Source organism: Gadus macrocephalus, chromosome 2, assembly GCF_031168955.1.
Source record: "Gadus macrocephalus chromosome 2, ASM3116895v1".
In the NCBI taxonomy this organism is placed as follows: domain Eukaryota; kingdom Metazoa; phylum Chordata; class Actinopteri; order Gadiformes; family Gadidae; genus Gadus; species Gadus macrocephalus.
Window position 1 is genome coordinate 17,884,047 of NC_082383.1, and position 22,676 is coordinate 17,906,722.

Genomic DNA, 22,676 nt, shown 5'->3' on the forward strand with positions numbered 1-22,676 from the left:
GTTAATATACCGTAATAAACCTAGTATAAGTTTATTTTATTTCAGGATTAGGCTCTGTAAGGAGCGTGGAACCCGACGCTGCATCGCCCACTCCGGGGGTCCGAGGAGGCTCGGCAGTACGCGTCGTCGCCCGTGTCCTCACAACACGGTCCTATGTTGTGTACCGTAAAGCTGCCGTCAGAAACCCCCGCTGTACGGTGCATTATGGCGCCAAGCCCCCCGATCCTGGATCTATGGATCCTCTGGTGACCCGCGGGTCCTCCGTCGGTCCGCGTCACACACGAACCGGTCTGCGGAGATGAGGGGGAGCCGCGACGGTTCTGTTTACATCCCGTCCGTGTGGGCCGGAAGCTAGCCAGGCTAACGTGCTAGCTTTGGAGCGAAGCTAACCAGGCTAACCTGGGGCCAGCAGTTAGCCACGGAGCAACGCTAACCGAGCTAACTCGGTGCTAGCTTTAGCCTCCGTGATAGCTGTTAGCCTCCGTGATAGCTGTTAGCCTTCGTGCTAGCTGTTAGCCTTCGAGGCTAGCTGTTAGCCTCCGAGAGAAGCTAACCCAAGGCTAGCGCTCTGCCAGCTGTCAGAGGGGTCGTCAGCGCTGGTCTTTCAGCCGCAGCGCCGGATGAGACCCGAGCTCCATCTCAACCGTCTCGGTAAGCTGATATTATGAAGGACTTATCTTTATTAGGGGTCCAAGCCAACAGGATTGGATCCCTATTGTTTTTGTAAGGATTTTTCTTATTATACTACCTCCCCCTAGAAGTGGTACCACAGCCCAAACCGTAAATGGTGCGGACACGCCAATTGCATGACTAGATCCAGGTCCGGCACCGCTACTCAGATAACAAAATCCAGACACGCCGGTCACTAGGTGGCGCTATACCAAGGAAAGACGCGTTTGGGGCTATAACTCCCACACCGAACCTCCCACAGTCCAAAACGTTAGACACGTTGGCTGTGTCCCAATTCATAGGACGCATCCTTCGTAGACCGCGTCCTTCGAAGAATGCGGCCTTCGTAGACCGCGAAGGACACTCCGAAGGCCGAAGAAATGGGACGGTCTAGCCTACGGAGCATTTCTGGTTTACGTAACAAACCGTTACCGCCCTTTCACTTGCGTGACCACGCGCTGCTCCTGTCACCTAGCAACCCTGACAGCTGAACTGACCTGTTAGTAAACAGAAGTTAAACCGGACAGCGCGAAAAAAAGAAACCAACAAAAATTATTATTGATCATTATGTTTTTGTATATAGTAGTTTTATAATAATTGTTGTAAATAGTCACATGAATGTTTGTTGTAAATAGTTTTATTGTTGTATATGTTTTAAGTTATATACGAATACATTAGTCAATACAAAAAAGTTAGTAAGGGTTTTAATAAATAGTTAATCAAAAAAGTTAGTTAAATAGTTAGTTAAATAAGTTTCAATAAATATGTAAATAATAATAAACAATGTGTTAAATATAACAGAAGATAAGTTATTTGTCCACCAAACGCTCCAAAATTTAGAAAAACCTATCCATTCTTTCCCTGCTTTCCTGGGCTCTTCTCTCCTCTGCCTCCCTTTGTAGCCTCATGTCCTCTTTTATTAACTGGAACATTGACATTTGACATTTAGGGCATTTAGCAGACGCTTTTATCCAAAGCGACTTACAATAAGTACATTTGTCATAAGAAGTGCATCAATATATCGCTGTCGGTACAGAAAGGATGTTCATAGAACCAAGTGCAAGTACCACAATCGCTAGGCTAACCCATTCCCCGTGTTACAGCCATGATAGCAGCTACTGCAGTTGCTACACAGTTAAGTACTATAATACAATACAACACAGGGTACAATGGTTGCCAGAAGGGGGAGGGTGGCTATGCAGTCGAGGTGGACTCTGAACAGGTGAATCTTGAGTCCTTTTCGGAAGATAGTGAGCGACTCTGGAACATGTCTTCCTCTCTGTCCCTCTTTCTGGACCTTGGCCCTCGCTGTCTTTCCTCCTCCTGATCTTGTCCTCAACCTCCTGATCCACCACTGCTGTACTTGCTGTACTTGGCCCTGGTGTGTTCTCAGGGATGGAGGCAATTAGGACAGGGGGGTTGGTGGAATGCATATGTCACAATACCTTATCCAAGGGGACAAACCAGGGCCAAGTGGCAGCAGTGGGTTTCCCACCTACCCCCTCTCCTGACCCTGGATACTTGCAATCCTAAGGCAGAGGAAATCAATCATGGCAGTTAACAACAAGAGCAGTATCAAAACAAATTTCAGCAAAAGTTTTTCTTTGCCTGCGGGGGAGACACCTTCCCCTGCAGGCCTATTTTCTCCAGAATTGTCCTAAACAGTAAACACAGAGACATTATTAATCAGAGAAAACAAGAGACACATTTATCAATCATGTTAATAGCCCATGTTAACAATAGGCCATTTATAATATATATATTTGACCATCTTGTAAAGGTTACATTTAAATTAGCCCTCATCCTATATGAAGCCCATAATAATAAGACAACCAGTAGAAGTCAAAACACCCTTTTTCTTTGTGTGTTTTTCTAGTGCTGTCTAGTACTGATGCGAGCTGTGACTTTTTTTTGTCTTTCTTTCTTTAATAACCCAAAATAGGACATCGTAGTAAACGATTTCTGGGGATGTTGCATCGGTCCTGCTGTGTAATGAGGGCTAATTTAACTAACCTTTACAAGATGGTCAAATGAAGATATATAAATGGCCTATAATAATTTTTATAAACTAACTTACGATATAAATAAACGATTGTTTCTTTACCCCCAAGCCACACTTGCTGAGTATTTCACCCCGGTGAACAGCTCATCATTCTCCCCCCTCAATAGAATAAATCGAGCAGTATGCTGCTGGCCCCCTAAACCAAAACCAAATGTTAGAATTAGTTTTGCTTTACACTACCAAACCAAAGCAGCTTAAATAGCAAAATAACCAAGTTAACTGTGTAATCAATCCCAACGTCTGTAACGTTACGGTCTGAAAACCAGGGTCCACAACCTGTGTTCGCGTTCGTCCATTTAACTAACCTTACAGAATAGCAAATTATCTATTTAATCGCCACAATTTCGGTAAATATAACCATTTTAACCTCTTAAATTTGAAACTATAGGGCTTAACGGGTGTTCTTAGTTAACGTTACAGCGTCACTAACTGTAACGTTACCTTACTTATATTGCCTATTACTTTAATGAAAAAAGTTTTAAGGGCCCTTGTATTTTTAACATTTGTATCGTTAAATACTCGAGTGACTAGAAACCAAATACTTACATTTAAATGCAGAACTTAAATCGCCATTCTCCGCCATCTCCATTGATTGAATGCGCAATGAATCTTGGGAGGGATACGTTGGGCCGTGAAGGATCTTGGGATACGTTGGGCCGTGAAGGATACAGCCGATGCATCCATCAAATCCGGGAAAAGAAGGCTGCATTCGTAGGCCGCATTTGAAGGACCCTTGGAATTGGGACAGCACTTGGCGCGACGCTGTGACGCAATCGGCGTCGACGCATCCTTCGAATGCAGCCTTCGAAGGATGCGTCCTAGGAATTGGGACACAGCCACAGATTCACTGGAGTCTGCTGCATCTTTTGGCATAGGCCACGCCCATTTGCGCCTTTTCCCTACTCCTCCCACATTTCTCTACCAATCAACACCAAACTTTGCACACGACATCTTCAGACGCAAACAATTTTTTTTTTGATCCGACCTTCGACGACGAAACGGTAGCGTTTTGAATATTGGTTTATTAGCTAAATTAGACGTGGAAAATCAAAAATCCCAAAAAATCACACATGTTGGTGCTAACCTTAATGTCGTTCGATAAAAATGTCGGGAAATTTCGCCATTAGGGGGCGCAATAAACGAGGAAATTGTATATCTTCTACAAAACTTTGCCATTAGGGGCCGCCATAAACGAGGGAATTGTTCATCTCCTAACTGGCCAAAGGAATGTTCTGAAAACGCGTTTGGGGATATATCTCCCACACCGAACCTCCCACAGTCAAAACCTTCGTATCCACAGGTTCACGGTAGCGTTTTGAACACATGCTTCGCGTTGTGCCGGCGAAATGCACATTTCTTGGACCCCTGCATAACTGCTTGCAGTTGTAGTTACATTTATTTTCTTACGTTATTGGCAGCCTCCATAACAGATGAAGATCTAGACTGAGACTTCCCATCTACAGTCGAGTTTAGGAGGACCCCCTGGTCGGCTCCCACAGGTCTGGATCTCTGGTCGTCCCGTTAAATGTACTTATCTTACCTATCTATTTCTTGAAGTACCAGCAGGGACCAGCTAGAGGGCGCCAGCCGCCAGAGACATGGATCTGTCGACGGGCTTCAGCGTCAGCCCCCTGCCCCGCGGTCACACCGAGGCCATGGACCTGGTGAAGAGACCCGAGTGGTACCGCCGCCACGCCGTAACCCGCAGCGCCGACGGCAGCTCCCCACTCAGAGCCCGGCTCAGAGCGGACGGCAGCAGGCCCGACGGCGGCCACGTCCTTCCACTGCGGCCCAAGATGGAGGAGGCGGGCCTCCAGGACGCCGCAATGGATTGTAGGACTGCGGCGCCGCAGGGCCGGGGCCTCTTCCACGAGAGCGTCCACGGGCGGCTGTGGCAGGCGGGCTTCTACCCCACGGAGACCGCCGCCGCCGTGGACAGCAGCTCGGGGACGGACAGCGACAGCGGCTCTGACGTCATCTTCCTGCTGTCAGCGTCCAAGGACTCGGCGGCGTGTAGCTCCGTCAGCGGGGGGAGCGTCAGCCCGGCGGAGGGGGCGGAGCTCGCGCTGGACAGCGAGGGGCGGGGCTGCTTCCTGCTCCCCTCAGCGCTGAGTTCGGCCAGCGGCGAGAGCTCGTGCTCGTCGGACTCGTCGGACAGCGTGATCCCGGAGCGCCACGCCCGGCCGGTGGTGCTGCTCTCCGACGTCACCGTCCGCTACGGCCACTACTCGGAGTCGCCCATCAACATCTCTAGCGACGAGGACAGCGTCGCCCTGGAGGAGGCGGCCGGCGGCGGTGAACCGATGCTCCGCGACTCTGAGGACAGCGGGTCCGATAAGGGGAGCGTGTCGGGCCAAGCGACGGTCGGGAGTGAGCGCGGCGACCTGCGGCGCAGCCCCAGGATCAGGATGGCGGCAGTCCCCGTGGCGACGGCGGCGGAGTTCACCTGCAGAGTGTCGCAGCACAACCTGAGGAGCCAGGTGAAGTGTGGGTACGAGGAGGTTGAGGACACGGAGGAGGTGATGGACTACATCAACGGGGTCGCCTCTTCCTCCTCCTCGTCATCGGAGGAGGAGCAGGAGGACCAGACGGAGGCCCCCCCGCGGCCGAAGCTCCAGCGCAAAACACGGACTCCAAGGTGTTCTTCGGACGACTCTTCCGACAACTCTTCCGATAAGTCGTCCGATAACTCGACGGATTCAGACGATTGTCGGAACGTTCGGCAGCCCTCTGAATCGGCCCGCAGTAGAACGCGGCGTTCAGAACGAGCGTGCCTCAAATCCCCGCCACAGACCCCCCAAGACGCCAAACAGGTCGTTAGGACCACGCGGTCCCGACCCTCCCCTCGGCCCACGCTGCCCGCCGCCAGGAAGGCGGCGCCGAGGAAAACCGTGGCGGGGAAACGGCGGCGACCGCGGAAACGCCGTCGTCCCAGCAGCCCGCCCCCGCTGTTCGCCCCCGGGGAGCCGGACCTCCTGCTGAAGTACACCCAGCCCCGGGAGGGGAGGAGGAGGAGCCAGACCGACCACTACCAGCCCTTCATCCACGTGGGGAAGAGGAGCTGCACGGTGGTGAACCAACAGGAGGAGGAGGGCGGCGGCCCCGGGGCCCTGCCCGGCCCTGTGCCCGGCACCTCCTGCTACCGGTTGGGCCGGCTGGGCCCCCGGAGCAGGGGCCGCCCCCCCGGGGCCTGCTGCCTCTGCGGCCGCTCGGCCAATGCCCTGGGCCTGGGGGACCTCCACGGACCCTACTACCCCGTGGCCCCGCTCCCCCAGGGGGGGGTCCCACCGCGCCGCTCCTCCCCCCGGCTGGACACCGTTGGGCCGGAGAGGTCGACGCCCACAACGGACAACGCCGAACGCACGCCGAGAGTGAAGACAGAACGAAGCGAGATCCACGCGTGTGGCGGTTTGTGTCCTGCCGCCGAGGGCGACCGTGTCCATGGTGGGGAGGAGGAGGAGGAGGGGGGAGGCGGCGGTGGTGATGATGAGGACGACCGGTCCTCCGTCATGACAGCGGACTCCCCTCGCGTTCCCACGGAGGCGACGCGGCGGCCGGAGGAGTGGTGGGTCCACGAGGACTGTGGCGTCTGGGCCACGGGAGTGTTCCTGGTCCGGGGCCGGCTCTACGGCCTGAAGGAGGCGGCCAGGGGCACCAGGGACGTGGTCAGTACCGCCGCACAGGAACACCTAACCCCAGGACAAGTTAGGATGGATGATTAGGAAGTGGAACAGTATGTAGTGGGTAACCTAGTACTGCTATGGATGGATACAGGTCACCAGGGACGTGGTCAGTACCGTAACAGAGGACTGGCCCTTTGGAGGAAGACCAATCATCATCTATCAGAACTAGAATTTCATCTAGTGATGATTTTCTAGTGACCATAGATGATGATTATGTAGTGGGTAGCATAGGATGTAGATATGGCTTGAGACTTAGTTTCAACTTATTCGCACTTAGTATGAAGAACCGTAGGATGGGATTTAAATCTGATTCAAATGACCTCTCTGGGTCCCACACGTCATGGTCTAGCAGGCATTCAGTTTATTTTTTATTTTAATTTGGGATTATCAAGTAACGTCGCTCAAACATGGTGGCTACGCGGGGGGTCTGGTTTTAGAAAGAAAGTGGGGACTTTGTTTACTGAATGTTAAACGTGTGTGTGTGTGTGTGTGTGTGTGTGTGTGTGTGTGTGTGTGTGTGTGTGTGTGTGTGTGATTTCATTTCCAGGTGTGCTGTGAATGCCATGAGTCGGGGGCAATTATGGGCTGTTTCCAGAAGGGCTGCAGTCTGAACTACCACTACCGATGTGCCATCAGCTCAGGTACCCAACACAACCACACCAATGTACTTTAAAAGCTTTTACCAAAACAAGCTTTTTACCAAAAATAATACGCATTTTTAGTTCTCTGAAAATGGTTAATAGTGCTATGCAAATTGATGGATGAATATCTAAAGGAATTTCAACGAGGCTATTATGAATACAATGCGTCTCTGTTTGCAGGTTGTCTTCTAAATGAGGAAAACTTCTCCATGAAATGTTCCCAACACAAGGTAACCACTCACAGGCGAGTGAGGCTGAAGCGAGCGTTGTAATGTTGGCAAGGGGGGCGGGGGGGGTCTAGTCAGAGTGGTTACCATGGTGATTTTCTTAGGCAAATATCCTGTCTAAGATGAATCGATTCATATCCGTCCATCTTATCTTATCCTGGTCATTACCAACTGCATAATATCCATATTGATTAGGGTTATGATAATGAGTCGCTGACCCCACCTTGTCTGAGGCCTCACTGTGCGAGGTGAGAGAGTGATGACCTGAATGCCGACCTGGTGAGAGAGTGATGATCTGAATGGTGACCTGGTGAGAGAGTCATGACCTGAATGCTGACCTGGGGAGAGGGTGATGATCTGAATGCTGACCTAGTGAGAGTGTGATGACCTGGATGCTGACCTAAGTCCTTGTGTCTTTAGAACAAGGTGTTGACAAGGGCAGCTCAACCCCGCCTCCGGAGATGACCTCAGGGACCGCCCACTCATCAGGTAGGCCACACCTCTTCATGACATCAAAGATAATCCGGATTCAGAAATACAGTCCTTAAACTCATTAGAATGGCATCTGGATGGGGAAATATGTTTATGTGTATAACACAATAACCTTAGAGCCATGGAACCCCTATCTGCATAGCCCCGCCCCCCTGACCCAACGTGTCACCTGACCACACCTCCTCCTGTTGTCTCCTTAGTGGTAACACCGGCTAGCATGTTGACCTGAGCGGGCTGCCCACTTCCTGGTGAGAAGAGGAAGTCCAGTACAATAATGACATTCATATTGTGATGAAGTATATGACAACTGTCTGCCTCCCTGTTAAACACACAGGCTGCTATACCACCAACACACACTGTGTGTGTGTGTGTGTGTGTGTGTGTGTGTGTGTGTGTGTGTGTGTGTGTGTGTGTGTGTGTGTGTGTGTGTGTGTGTGTATTTGCTTGTGTGTGTGTTTGTATGTATGTGTGTGTGCATGTGTTTGTGTGTGTATGCGTGTGTGTTTCGCACGGATGTCCTGAGAGACCCCGTTTGTATCCCCGAAGCCCTTCACCCATAGTTCCCAGTGAGTCACTGGTCCCCATTGAGGCCCAGCTAGTGGTTCACACTCTTCACACGCAGCTTTGGTCAGACACAGTCCACAGGGCAGTAGACGACCAGCAGGGGGCGCTAATGCATCACTGGTGGGTGGTGTTGCAAGATTGGGCAAGATTTCCTGCCCAACTGGTGGCACTGCTGGTGGGGAGCAGGCCATAGAATGAGCAGCTCCATGATCTAGGAACCGGTCCAGTATCACGACTTTATTGAAAAAAGAAGAATGTTTGCCATCCAAAGAATCTATTGTTTATATAAAGTATATATTGTATATTGTTAACACCCATAAGCATCTGCGAGTTAATAAAACATTGTGACTTACTTCCTGTCCTCAGCGGAGGCTTGTGATTGGTTATCTCGGTCGCCAGTCATCTAGAAATGTCTTGAGGTCTTGAGGAGCCAGATTGCCGTGATATTGATCCCTGTCCCCGTTGACCTGTGACCCCATGCAGAACACCTTCCGGGACTCTGCAGGCTACTGAGTGAGTGACGGGCGACAGACAACCTTGCTCTCTGATCCACACTGCAGTTTGTTTCCTGCAAGTCACTTTGTACTATTTATTACACATTAATTTGTGGAACTTCCTTGTTTGGATAATTTGTGTCTGCACAATGAACTGGATTCTGTGTTATTTATGCAATTTATGTAAATTAAATTATTAACTATTCTTTAAAAGATCATTGCTATTGCGTTTTTATTGTGTTATTGTCTCTAACAACACAAATTAGTCGTTTTCTACCTTTACGTACCAGGCCACAACATTGAACTTTGACCCGTGTGCTTTTACATTCTGAGACGCTGTTCCTGTTCTCACTGTAAACCTCCAAGTTTAGAATAACATTATACAGTTAACAAGCGTAGACAATGATGGATGTGGCTTATGGAGTCATTCCCTGTCTCTATAAACAGCAATCATCCACACCCCAGAAAAAGAACCCTCCCTCTTTTTATAGCACAGTGTTATTTATTTAATCTCAGCTTCATATGTCTGTCGTCTTATTTTAAAAACAGTTTCTCGCCTATTATGTGTGATTTTTAGAAGCAATCAGTCATTGTGTCTGCTTTCATCTTCATACACAGACCACAACAACAACACAGTTATTCAAGTCCCCAGTCAAGCGTTTAATGTCGGGAACAGCCTGGCGATGTACGCTGGGTACAAACCACACAGGAACGTCACGATTATAACGATTAAATTACAACATTGAAATGAACCAATAGGAGACAAGACGATCAAAAGAAGAATAAAAATGATCCAGTTTGAATCCTTCAGCGACCAAACCTTTAAAATCATATAATCGTACCCTATACAACGTATTATTGTGTAGCCAGGATTGCAGGCAGGTTAAGTTCAGACTCCAGCCATGTTCATCTCAACTGAGATGAGAACAAAATCAATCACATGCAAAAAAAAATTAGAGCAAGAGAAAATACTCTTTCACTAATTCTCCGTTCCCTGCATTACTTTCCCACGATTCGCCATCATACTTCCAAACCAACTTCACGGTACTAAATAATAAATACATAATAAGTAAGAAAAGTATAAGTAATCAGGATACCACTGTATCTGACCATTATTGGCTTGGTTTTTGTTTAAAACAATGATCAGTTCAGTAATGCACACACGTACATTAAATTGTGGGCTGAAATATTCTAAATTAAATTCAAGTTATTGTTTTCAAGTTTTCAAATATTCACATATTATATCCATCCGTCTTTCGTATTTATTATTTTTACTTGCCAAGAATTAAAGTCGTTTTTTGTAACTGAGATAAATCTACTTCTAAAGCCTCTGACAGCAGCTACTAATCCATCAGCAAAAACAGCAGATAAATCTTAACTGCCACTCAATAAAACCCATTTAATTATATTTGACTTTTACTCAAATGAACAATTCCATCCAAACACGAATGATAATGACAACGATAACAAAACACCATTTACGTAAAAAAGAAAAATCATAAGCAATTAAAAAAAATTAACAAAAATGTGTACGTCCTAAATTTGTACAACCCATAGTCTCTTCTGTCACTACTGGTAACCAGAATGTACCTCTGTGTCGGCCTACATGAGTTGTACAAAACTGGAGGCCTGATGCATACAGACAGGTCTACATGTTGTGATGTCGTCACAGAATGTTGCTGCATCGCTGCTGAGGTTCTGTTGAACCCAGGCTGGTCTCGTTCTCTCTCAGTCTCAGTGATTGGCTGTCAGTTCGCTGTCAGTAAAGTGTTTATTCACATCTCTCGGTGGATTGTCTCTTCGTTCTTCTCTGTACAGCACCGCAAAGACTCGTTCTCCCGATCGATATCGGAAACGATCGATGAACGACAAACACTTTGTCAATATGAAGAAGGGCGTGGCCGTAGCTGCTCCGAAGCTCCGTAACCCTGGCAACCGGAATGCCTGCACTGGTGTCCTCTCTTCCTAAATGGCAAAACATCATCATCCTCCTCCTCTTCGTCAGACTCCAGCGCTGGGCGGCGTGCGTGCCTCCGCGTGCGTGCATGTGTGAGTGCACGTGACATCGCCCTAAACACCACACACTAAACCAAACAACCCCATCGTTACACGCAGATCTCGATGGGCGTGGCCAGTAGAATTCGGCCGCTGGCGTCGCGGCCGGTGCGCTCATAGCTGCTGGCGGAGGAGGCGGAGCCACCCACGGACAGGGAGGAGGAGGAGGAGGAGTAGCGCTTGTCCACCAGCACGCCTCCCTTCACCACGGCCATAGGAGTCAGACTCTGGTGCTTCAGCCTGCTCACCAGCACCTCCTCCTCCGACGAGGAGGAGCTGAACTCCACGGGGAACCCCACGCCCGCCACGACACCCCCGCTACCGGGGGGGCCGACAGGCCCGGGGCTGCTCCCGATGACGCTCCCGGTGCTGTTCCTGGTGACGCTCCCGGTGCCGTTTCCATTGACATTCCCGGTGACATTCCCGGGGCCGCCCCCTATGGGGGCGGGGCTGGCTTCCAGCATCCAGGCGTGGTTGAAGTGGCTGAACACCTCCTTGACAGAGCAGCGGTGGTCTCGCTCGGCGGCCAGCAGTCGGCGGAACATGCGCAGGGCGGGGTCGGAGAAGCGGCGCCACTGGGACGGCACGCCGCCAGCCCCGCCCCGCCGCCGCTGCCAGCGGGAGAACTCGTCGTAGAAGACGTCAGCGGGCAGCGCCTTCTCCCAGGGGAAGTTCCCGGTGAGCATGCAGAAGAGCAGCACGCCGAAGGCCCACACGTCGGTGCTGTACTCCACGCCGAGCGCCGCGTCGGGCGGGGCGGCCGCGTCGCCGCACAGCTCGGGCGCCGTGTACGGGATGGTGCCCGTCACACGCTTCACCGGGGAGCCGGCGCGCCGCGTCATGCCGAAATCCGACAGCTTGACCTTGCGGCACTCGCGGTCAAAGATGAGCACGTTTTCGGGCTTGATGTCGCGGTGCACCAGCCGGCGGCCGTGGAGGTAGTCCAGCGCCATTGCCACCTGGTGCACACAGCGCTTGGCCACGCCCTCCGGTAGCCCCACCTGGACGGAGGGAGGACAAAACAACAGTATGATCCTCAGCCTGTGGGCGGGGCTCAGTATGTGGGCGGGGCTCACCCTGGGGGCGCCCCGCTTGGCAGTGGGTGCAGGTTCGATTCCGCCCTGCAGTCCTGCGTTACAAGGGGATACCACGGTTTGAAGGAGAGATTTCAGCCCTCAATCGCCGTAGAAAATGGGTTTAATTAAAACAATATAATCAGGTCACACGCCTCCTGAGGCCGTAGCTCCAATGAATGATTCATTTAAATGTATGTATTCATTTTCCAACTCATTAGCTAAAAATATGAATTACAGAAGCAGGACTTTGTGAGTAATTAAACTAAGGCACAGATGATTTGGTGGTATCTTCTTCAGACAATAACAGGCAAAGGTGATTTAGATCTCACTACACTACACTATTTTAGTTTGTAATACGGTTCCATATTGTACCATGAGTTAGAACATTTCACATAAATGAAGCCATAAATCAATAAAACCCCACTAATGACGGCTGGACTGACCACAATGGGGAGAGATTCAGGTTATATGTATACAGTATATATCTAAGGATATGGAAACAAAGCAGCTTTTATCAGAAGCTGTTTTACTTTCGCTCCGTTCAGCTCGAGTCCTTGAAGTTGTCCTTGTTGTGTTGTGTTGTGTTGATTTGTTGTGTTGTGTTGTGCTGTGTGTGTTGTGTTGTGTTGTATTATGTGTGTTGTTTTGGTCGTTATTCGCTTGCCCTTTAAACATGTGATGCCTGCTGATGTAAAGCACTCAGAATGGCTCAATACAGACGGCCCCTGGCCCCTGGGGGCCCCGCGGGCCCCTGGCATCAAAGTTACCAAATGTTACGTAACCTATTCCATAAATACTGCCTCATAAACCCTGGCATATATTTATTTGTGCCAATAGAACGTCGTTAGAGAACGTGAATCTTTACAAAGCATAGAATTTTTAATTCCTACCACGTCTCCCGATGCAACGTTGTATTCCAGTTCCTTATTCAGTTTATTGACTGCTCTCAGGATTGCCAACAAAAATGTGTTCAAAGTGGTAAAACATTTGTTGTTGCTATGGAGATGGTGGCTAACCGACAGTGGGGGTGGAGGCTGAAGAGAATGGAGACAGACTTGAGTCTACATGTTTCATAGTGTGTGTGTGTGTGTGTTGGTGTACGCATATGTCAATATGTGTTGTGTCCATTGGTGTGGGTCTGCGTGCACACCTGTTTGTGCCCATCTGTGTATTTATTTGTGTGTGTGGGTGAAGGTGTATTTTTTTGTGTGTGTGGGCGTGCGTGCTTGCGTGTGTGTGTGTGTGTGTGCGCATGCATGTGTGTGTGCGTGCGTGCTTGGGTGTTTGTGGTATTTGCGTGTGTGTGTGCGTGCGTGTGTGTGTGTATGTTTGTGATCTTTGCGTGTGCGCGTGTGTGTGCGTACGGCCCTCACCTGCGGGGGGATGATGTCGAAGAGGTCCCCGGCGGGGGCGAACTCCTGGGCGAAGACGTAGTGGTCGTCGGTCTGGAAGGCGACGCCCAGCGTACTGATGATGAAGGGGCAGGGCGAGAGGAAGAGCGAGGCACTGTACTCCCGCAGGAAGGACTTCAGCTTGGTCGTCTTCTTACGGAGCAGCTTCAGTGCCATCTTGGTGCCTGGCAACCACAGCAGACCCGGTCGTTAGGGGAGCCATGCACTTAATAGCAGGACTTAGCATCGTGTAGCATCTTATCCTAGTTATCTCTGTTGTGTACGATGAATGGGTTAACCTGGTGATTGTTAGTGCTTGGCAGTGTTGGGAACGTTACTTTAAAAAAGTAATTAGTTATAGTTACTCACTACTTGTTCCAAAAAGTAACTGAGTTAGTAACTGAATTACTCTATAATAAAAGTAACTAGTTACCAGGGAAAGTAACTATTTGCGTTACTTTAAAAAAAAGAAAGTTGCTATATGTGAAAGATTTGGATTTTTCTGAGCAGTTTTCACTTGGCCTTAATGTGTTAAATGGTTGAACTGCCCATTCAAGGCCCTGATATGCTTCCAACCAGTGGCGTTTCTACATTAGGGGCAGGTGGGGCAGTGCCCCACCAGACCCACGAGATGGCGCTGATGAGCAGAAGGCTCAATCCATTCCTACTTCGTGGCAAACTATTTATATATTTTTATATGCAAAGTAGCGTACATATTTGTGTGAATAAACTTGACTCACAAGCATTATAGCCTTGTTTTGGAGTAATTTGATTTGTGTGTTCTACTGTGTGCTTGCTTGAATGAACGTTATGTCTATATTTCCGTTTCCTGTTTCCGGAGGGGCAAGGACCCACGCTGCCCCACCGTTACCATAGAAACACCAATGAGCGCGAACCACACCGGCCAAAGTTAACATTGAGGCTAGACGTTAACTGCGTAATCTACGTATTCTACGTAATGTAGACTGGGATAATGCGAAACCCGCAAGAACTCTACCCCGAGACTAAGCAAAAAAAACATACAGTGAGAGTGAGATCAGGAGTTACAGGAGACTTACAGAAGAGTTCGCTATCGGTCGATTTTACACAATTTTGAAAGAGTTTTTTAATTAATGAATAACAATGAATAACGTAGATTATTTGCTGAGGGTGCAATTCAGCACATTGCCGCAGGAAGAAAAATTAGAAATAAAACGTTTGGGACCACACAGACCAGACGACTTCATTCTGAACCAGCCTGATGAGAAAACCAACCGAAATTTCAAGATGGAGTGGTTTGAAAGAAAGACATGGCTAACTGCGAGCACAACAAAAAGAGCACTGTTTTGCTTTCCATGCCTTCTTTTTGGAAATACCTCTAACGCAGACTCAGTTTGGACCACTGATGGCTTTAAAGACCTGAAGCATCTGGCGGAAAGAACGGTAAAGCATGAAAGTAGCAGGAGATGGAGCTGAAGGAGATCGTCTTTTTTGTTTAATAAATTATGGAAGTTGTTGAAGCTATGTGTCTGTCTAATTGTTTTACTTTAATGCTATATTATAGTGCGTACCATGTTGGCGCTCTGAGATTCTTTGGAAGGAATAGTGTGTTTAAAATATAATGCAATATTATTATTATTATTATAGGCAACATCTTTGTGCGTACTGAGCGCTAAAGCATGTGAAATGTATTTGAAATAGGATGTCTCCCTGCTGGCACTCAAAATGCAGCCCATAGTATACCTGACTGGTCTATATACGTAGGCCTACTGTTATAATAATCAGCTCCCTCTATTTTTGTGACGTAATATGACGTCATATAAATTTGCCCCACCAGAAATTTCAGGCTAAAATCGCCACTGCTTCCAACTGAGGCCCTGTCCACACTAACCCGGGTAAATCTACAAATGCATCAATATTCATCCTTTTTAGTCCTTCCGTCCAAACTAAAACAGAGAATTCCGACACTGAAAACGATCGCTGAGGTGGATGAATGTGAAAACGATGGGTTCGCGTTGTAGTGTGGACAGACGGAGGCTTTCAGAAACGATGACGTTCGATTGCCATGACACTGCCATGACACTGCCACAAGCTTGCGCTATAGACCGAGAAGCTCATCAAAAGAATGGCAGGTGAAATGCAAATGAGGATCTCTCTGTACATTGTACTAATTTATCTCCAGAAACAACTCGACATATTGAGTCAAACATATTCGTTGCTCCAACGCCGGAGGCGAGCGCTGTACTTAATGTTCTTAACTCTTAAGTGATGGTAAAAAAAAAAAAAAAGACGACAGTTCAAACCGTAGCCTACTTGGAGCGGCGTTTGATTAACCAGACCGGGTCGAAAATGATTAACCAGCTGATCTACTGTAAATATCATCTGATCGTGCGCCTGTAATCTTAACAGAGGCGTGGCGGAGTAACGTAACCATGACAACAACTGTTTATCAAAATGATTTCAGTGTGGAACGTGGATGCAAAACATTCTGAAAACGATATGAAAACGATAGTGTGGACGGTGATCATTTTCATTGTGGATGGGGCCTGGATTTCAATTTGCATGATTGCAAAGGCTGTGGAACATCTATCAGATACTACAGAAAATTCCAACTTTTCATCGGATTGGTCCGGACCCGCCATTTCTGCTGCTTCATCGAATCGGTTTGGTGTGTGCGTTTGCGTGTGTGTGGCGCGCGTGTCCTGGCTTGTGTGTAAAAACACTGGCTCCGATTGGCTACCATGAAACATGACTCTGCCTTAGCCAATCATAATCGCTTATCTCGTTGTTAAGCCACCCGATCTCCTCACTTGCAGTTTGTGTTTGGAGCCAGGGGGGCGTTCGGATTACGCAGTATATTCAATCAATTCATAGTAACGCACTGCATTTTTCGTACAGTAACGGTAACGGCGTTGTAACGACGGAATTAGTAATTAGTTAGATTACCCCGTTACTGAAAAAATAACGGCGTTACGTAACGCCGTTCTTTTAAACGGCGTTATTCCCAACACTGGTGCTTGGCACTTGGTTCTATGAAAATCCTTACTGCACCGACAGCGATATATGGTTGTATTTCTTTCTTCTGACAAATGGACTTATTGTGAGTCTCTTTGGGTAAAGCGTCTTTAGCGTGCCTTTAGCGTGACGTCAGGATGCAAACCAGGCCCTCCGACAGCCGGTACGACGAGGTTGGCCAGTTACCCAGAGTAAACTGGTCCCGGCCATCAGACTGGAGAGACGGTAGCCACAGGGTAGGGGGGTTCACCTCGTTACAGTGAGGGGGGGGGGGGTTCACCTCGTTACAGTGAGGGTGGGGGGTTCACCTCGTTACAGTGGGGGGGGGGGCTCATGAGTTAAACTGGAAAAGCAACGAATGGATTCCATTCCTCTGAAGTGAGTAAGAGATTACATCAGACCAATGAGATGACATCACCTTATGTCCCTGTCTCCATTTCCCTCTCGCTGGACTCGTTCCAGAGCGAGTTAGAGGGAGTGAGATATTACGTCTAGACTGGCTAGCTTTCCCGATGAGAGGGAGGGGAATGGCAGAGAGAGATTCAACAGAGCGATACCAACGCTAGCTTCCTAAACCCCACCATATAAATCCCAGGCTTCTTTGTTTGAATTTGAATTTGTGTTTTTTTGTCATTTCTTCAATGTTCGCGCCTCAAGCATGTCAGTTGTATGGGCAGTATGGAGTAAAGTGCTGTAGTCTACTGTATGGGCAGTATGGCGTTAAGGGCTGTAGTCTACTGTATGGGCAGTATGGAGTAAAGGGCTCTAGTCTGAGGATACCTGTGTTTGGTGGGGTGTGTGTCTGTGTGTGCAGGCGTGCATGCGTGTTTGTCTGCTTTTCACATTAAGAGCTTGACCTCAGAAGACAGAGTGATCTCCACCTGAATCGTTTCTTTATGGAGCGGGAAACACTGAGATACTCAGGGAGAGAGAGGAGCGCTGACATTTAGAGAGAGCATTAACCACCTCTTACAGAGAAACACACACACATACACACACACACACAAAAACACACACACCCATCACTATCAGACTCAAATATAAACACACACACACACACACACACACTTGTGTCTGTCTCACCTCGGACTCGGTGCACCACCAGGTCCACCTTGCCGTAGGTCCCCTTCCCCAGCTGCCTCAGGACCTCGTAGAAGCGCCCCACCTCCAGGGTCTCCAGGTTGTGGGCGGCGATGAGATGCAGCTCCTCCAGCAGGTCCCCCCCCCCAGGGGGCTGCGGGTTGGGGTACGGGTGGGGGCAGTGGGGGGCGGAACTCATCCTTCCAGAGGGGCGGGGCTATGGCACCAGGGGGCGTGGTCAGGAGTCTGTCAGGTCGGGGGGAGGACAGACTCTTCTTCCTGTTGAGCGAGGAGAACAGGACGGAAGTCGTGAGATCAGAGGATGCAGGGTTGCTACGGCGACAGCATCAGCTCCACGGGCCTTTTAAACAAACGGATGGATGTTATATCTGATCCTCATCTCTACCGGCACACAGAAACATCACTTCTTATCAGCTAATACACACATCCCTTCTGCACACACTCACCCCCACATACACACACACACACACACATACACAAACGTACATTAACACTTACACGTACACACAAGCACACACACATACAGCAGTGGATTGGGGTCAGAGGTGGGGGTGGGGTTTGGGGTTGGGGTTGGGGGTGGGGGGATGTCTGTCCTTCACACAGGGTCTTCTTCCGGAAGCTCCCAGCAGCCGGTCGACTCAGCAGAGTTTCCACAAGGTCAACAGAAACCCCCACAGTGTGGACCACACACACACACAAACACACACACAGAGACACACGCACACACACACACACACACAAAACACAGTCACACACACACACACACAAAACACAGTCACACACACACACACACAAACACACACACACACACAAAACACAGTCACACACACACAAACACATACACTCAAACAGGGGCTGTGCACATGTGCACACAGACACATGAAATGATACGTGGTGCATCATAGACATATACACACACATGCCTGCACGCACACACACCCAACGAAACACACTCACACACACTCTCACACACACACCACAAAACAGAGGGCATCCCTATCTGCTCGTGACGAACACACTGGATCCACGAGTCATCCATGAAGTGAAACTGCCCACAGTATGGACACACACATTCATCCCCACACACCCACACATACACACAAACACATACACACACACACACACACACACACATGCTGTGTGTTTGCCATGCACCACACTTGTATGAACCACTGGTGGTTAATCGAATTGAGCCTTGCTGATTGGCCGTGCTTCTGTCTCTGAACCGGTCGGGCGGATCCTCTGGTCCTCTGAATTCATCTCAGCTCAAGTCGCTCTGGATAAAAGTATCTGCTAAATAAGTTAGCATCCCAGAGAAGTCTTCTCCGCCGGGGGCGGGATGTAACGTGTGATGGTATGATTCGTGCTCCTACCAGCAGGGCTTTGGTTCTTGATCAACAGCACAAGGAAAACTGGGTCAGGGGCCTTTTCAACTATGGTTGCTTCGTTAACACTCATATGCACCAATCATAGAACATATATGCATGTTGAGGCACACATGCACGCAAACACACACACACACACACACACACATACACTAGAACCAAACACACACAGTGGTGTCATATCAAAGAGCAGAGGGAAGAAAGGAAACCGTCTCCAATCAGCATCTTGCCTCTATCCCTTTCAGGGAGGGAGAGAGGGGAGGGAGGGAGATACAGAGAGAGGAGAAAGAGGGAGAGGGGGAGAATAGAGATTGAAATGAGAAAGGGATCAAGAGAGAGCGAGGGTGGGAGAGAGTATGGTGGTGGTGTCATGGTGACACCATGACACTAAGCACTAAGCGATCAGTCTCCTCTAGCGAGGAACAGACCCTGCAATGGTCATAGGATCTCACTCATAGACGAAGGGGTTTGGGTTCATGCTCTATGTTTACTTGAGGGTGGGGGTTTACTTTTCACTGTCTAACCCCTCCCTGCTCCTTAATGACCTGTCTCTGTGTTCACTGTCCAACCCCTTCCTGCTCCTTAATGACCTGTCTCTCTGTTCACTGTCCAACCCCTACCTGCTCCTTAATGACCTGTCTCTGTGTTCACTGTCCAACCCCTTCCTGCTCCTTAATGACCTGTCTCTGTGTTCACTGTCTAACCCCTACCTGCTCCTTAATGACCTGCCTCTGTTCACTGTCCAACCCCTACCTGCTCCTTAATGACCCGTCTATGTGTTCACTGTCTAACCCCTACCTGCTCCTTAATGACCTGTCTCTGTACTGTCTAACCCCTACCTGCTCCTTAATGACCTGTCTCTGTACTGTCCAACCCCTACCTGTTCCTTAATGACCTGTCTCTATACTGTCTTATCCCTACCTGCTCCTTAATGACCTGTCTCTATACTGTCTTACCCCTACCTGCTCCTTAATGACCTGTCTCTGTACTGTCTAACCCCTACCTGCTCCTTAATGACCTGTCTCTGTACTGTGTAACCCCTACCTGCTCCTTAAGGACCTGTCTCTGTACTGTCTAACCCATACCTGATCCTTAATGACCTGTCTCTGTATTCACTGTCTAACCCTACCTGCTCCTTAATGTCTGGTCTCTGCACTGTCTAACCCCTCCATGTTAGAGGATCTATAAGGTCCTGGTCCCTCAGAGCTCTGGAGACAGAGGTGGTCCGAGCCGGGTTCCCCTTAGCTAAGGGTTAGGTAAGTGTTGAGGAGTCTCTCTCTCTCTCTCTCTCTCTCTCTCTCTCTCTCTCTCTCTCTCTCTCTCTCTCTCTCTCTCTCTCTCTCTCTCTCTCTCTCTCTCTCTCTCTCTCTCTCTCTCTCTCTCTCTCTCTCTCTCTCTCTCTCTCTCTCTCTCTCATTGTCCATCTTTAATTTTGCTCCTCTCTGTGTTGTGCACTTTGACCTACTAGTCGAGTGGCTGAAAGGCTCAGAAGAAGTATTCTTATATGAAATATGTATTTATATTTTCACAGGAAACCGATTCTAGTCTTGGTTAACCACGATGTGAGGTTGCCAAAGATCAGAATTGGAAGACGAATGATTTGTGGGACTATCTCACACCTCTTTGAATGCTCTTATTATTATTTACTGCATTTGTGAGTCGCCTTGGATAAATGCATCTGATAAGTTGCAATGTTATTACATAATATACAGTATCTTTCTCATATAAAATATTCGGTTTGCAAATAAAAATACAAATGTAATATAAATCAAAATCCTATTGAGGGCAGGAAAGCGCTAGGCTACACGATGCTAGGGTTAGCATTATCAAAGCAGTCTCCACGCACACACACACACACACACACACACACACACACACACACACACACACACACACACACACACACACACACACACACACACACACACACACACGCCATGAAGCTGTCCAGACGCTCCTGCTTGCAGAACGAGCAGACAGGGACAGAGTGTCCTCAGAATCACAAACACCTCATTGGTCCCCACAAGATTAAAAACGCAGTGTGTGTGTCTGTATGTTATGTGCACAACACAATGCACACACAAAACAAGAAATACTAGCTTTTATATCCCCCTTCTTGGTTTATGCTCTACGGTACATAACACATTTATTAACATAATTTGTCAAACACAGTACACTGCAACACACACCATCCCCAGCCTGTACACGACACACTACACTATACACACACTAAACTACACACAACGGTACGGTACATGACCCTGGTGGCAGCATTGCTTTGCACAGGTCACTCTGGCCTACTTTCTCATAACTGTTCGTTAGAATCGTCCTGCAAACATATGAAATGATAATTCATAAAGAATGCATCTTAGTGATGGACATTACTGAATCAAGAAGCACCCCCACAGGAGAACATGATGTTCTTCAGGACAAAAGGAGATGCTGATCAGTGAGATCCTGTTGGCGTCACACAGTATTACAAAGACACAAAGGCTCCACGGAGTAGCCTCCACGGAGGAGGCTCCTCCGTGAAGCTCTCCCGCAGAGCCAGACCGTCCACGGCTGCGGGCGATGCGCCCTGTCTCCGGACAACCCTTCCGTGTGTTACCGGGGGGTTTATCCCTCAGTTCTTACCTCTCCGTGTGCAGGTAGAGGAGCAGAGCAGCTGTCACCTTGCGGGACCTCCGTGAAGGAGGCTGCAGGGGATGGAGAGGAGCAGTCGGAGGCGAAAATTAAACGCCTTGTTTCTGTTTTCTCCTTAAAAAAAAAGCGCTGTGCAGATTGGACACGAGGGAGCCCTGACTGACTGGCTGTCTTACTGACTGACTGACTGACTGACTGACTGGCTGACTGTAACCGTGGGCCAAATTACGACCGTGGAGAGAGAACCGGAGCGCGGTGCCGGTGACAGCTCGAGTCCCGTGTGTTGCTCTATTGTCTGCGCGCTCCACCGGTAGGCGGAGCCACTGAGCCCCGCCCACTAGATCACCGTACCAATCAAAACGAAGGGGCTAACGCCCCCAGCTAGGCAGAGACACACACAGACACACAGACAAACACACACACACGCACACACACACACACACACACACACACACACACACACACACACACACACACACACACACACACACACACAATCCCTTCCTTTCTGTTCAACCTTAGTAAAAAAAAAAAAATACTAAAGCTAACAGCAGTATTCTCATATTGGGGAGATTCAAATCTGTAATTATGAACATATTTCTGTCTGTGAAGACAATAGCATCATTTCTGCAATGACAACAACAAGCACAAGTAATTAAGGGCGGGGGGGGGGCATTCTTAACAAAATTAGAATCACCAATGTGGCTACCTGAAAGAATAAGGGTTGAATAAAATAAAATGAGCATCACAGTGGATATTAAACAATGTTAGAAAGTGACTGAGTGAGATGTTCCACACTGCGAACCAAAATAATTGTAATTATGTTGATTGGACTGGTATTCTCCTCATCACCTGGTTAAAGTCACTCAGTCTGATCCTGAGTCATCGTGGATTGGTATTCTCCTCATCACCTGGTTAAAGTAACTCTGTCTGAGTCATCGTGGACTGGTATTCTCCTCATCACCTGGTTAAAGTAACGCTGTCTGAGTCATCGTGGACTGGTATTCTCCTCATCACTTGGTTAAAGTCAATCCCTCGGAGTCATCGTGGATTGGTATTCACCTCATCACCATGGTTAAAGTCACTCTGTCTGAGTCATCGATGGATTGGTATTCTGCACAGAGAGCGGCCTCTCTTTAGAACTCAGAGCCCAGTGCAGAGTATTAATAGTCGGTCTGACACATCGATAACTGTCGGAC

General features: G+C 48.7%; 2 protein-coding genes and 1 long non-coding RNA gene across 7 annotated transcripts; 1 reads left to right on the forward strand and 2 right to left on the reverse strand.

The window, feature by feature from the left end:
• The first annotated feature begins 2 nt into the window (after window positions 1–2).
• On the forward strand, window positions 3–9,048 carry LOC132472891 (retinoic acid-induced protein 1-like). Of its 4 annotated transcripts, none has more exons than XR_009529205.1 (7): window positions 3–651; window positions 4,289–6,396; window positions 6,962–7,055; window positions 7,236–7,285; window positions 7,703–7,771; window positions 7,975–8,062; window positions 8,822–9,048. XR_009529205.1 is itself a non-coding variant. In XM_060072722.1 (6 exons), exons 2-5 carry the CDS (start codon window positions 4,330–4,332, stop codon window positions 7,745–7,747), a joined length of 2,256 nt encoding a protein of 751 aa, XP_059928705.1. In that variant the 5' UTR covers window positions 3–651; window positions 4,289–4,329; the 3' UTR covers window positions 7,748–7,771; window positions 7,975–9,048. The 4 variants fall into 4 exon arrangements, 2 of the variants coding, with proteins under 2 accessions (XP_059928705.1, XP_059928724.1); XR_009529204.1 differs by having other exon boundaries at window positions 7,975–8,022; XM_060072722.1 differs by having other exon boundaries at window positions 7,975–9,048.
• LOC132473203 (uncharacterized) lies at window positions 1,565–3,041 on the reverse strand. Of its 2 annotated transcripts, none has more exons than XR_009529273.1 (2): window positions 2,774–3,041; window positions 1,565–2,326 (listed from the first exon to the last, which is right to left on the reverse strand). It is a non-coding gene; the product is annotated as an uncharacterized LOC132473203 (long non-coding RNA). The 2 variants fall into 2 exon arrangements; XR_009529274.1 differs by having other exon boundaries at window positions 2,747–3,041.
• A 1,163-nt stretch (window positions 9,049–10,211) lies between the features above and the next one.
• LOC132473041 (serine/threonine-protein kinase SBK1-like) lies at window positions 10,212–21,780 on the reverse strand. Its single transcript, XM_060072971.1, has 4 exons — window positions 21,469–21,780; window positions 17,432–17,707; window positions 13,337–13,539; window positions 10,212–11,888 (listed from the first exon to the last, which is right to left on the reverse strand). Exons 2-4 carry the CDS (start codon window positions 17,625–17,627, stop codon window positions 10,938–10,940), a joined length of 1,350 nt encoding a protein of 449 aa, XP_059928954.1. The 5' UTR covers window positions 17,628–17,707; window positions 21,469–21,780; the 3' UTR covers window positions 10,212–10,937.
• Between the last annotated feature and the right edge of the window lie 896 nt (window positions 21,781–22,676).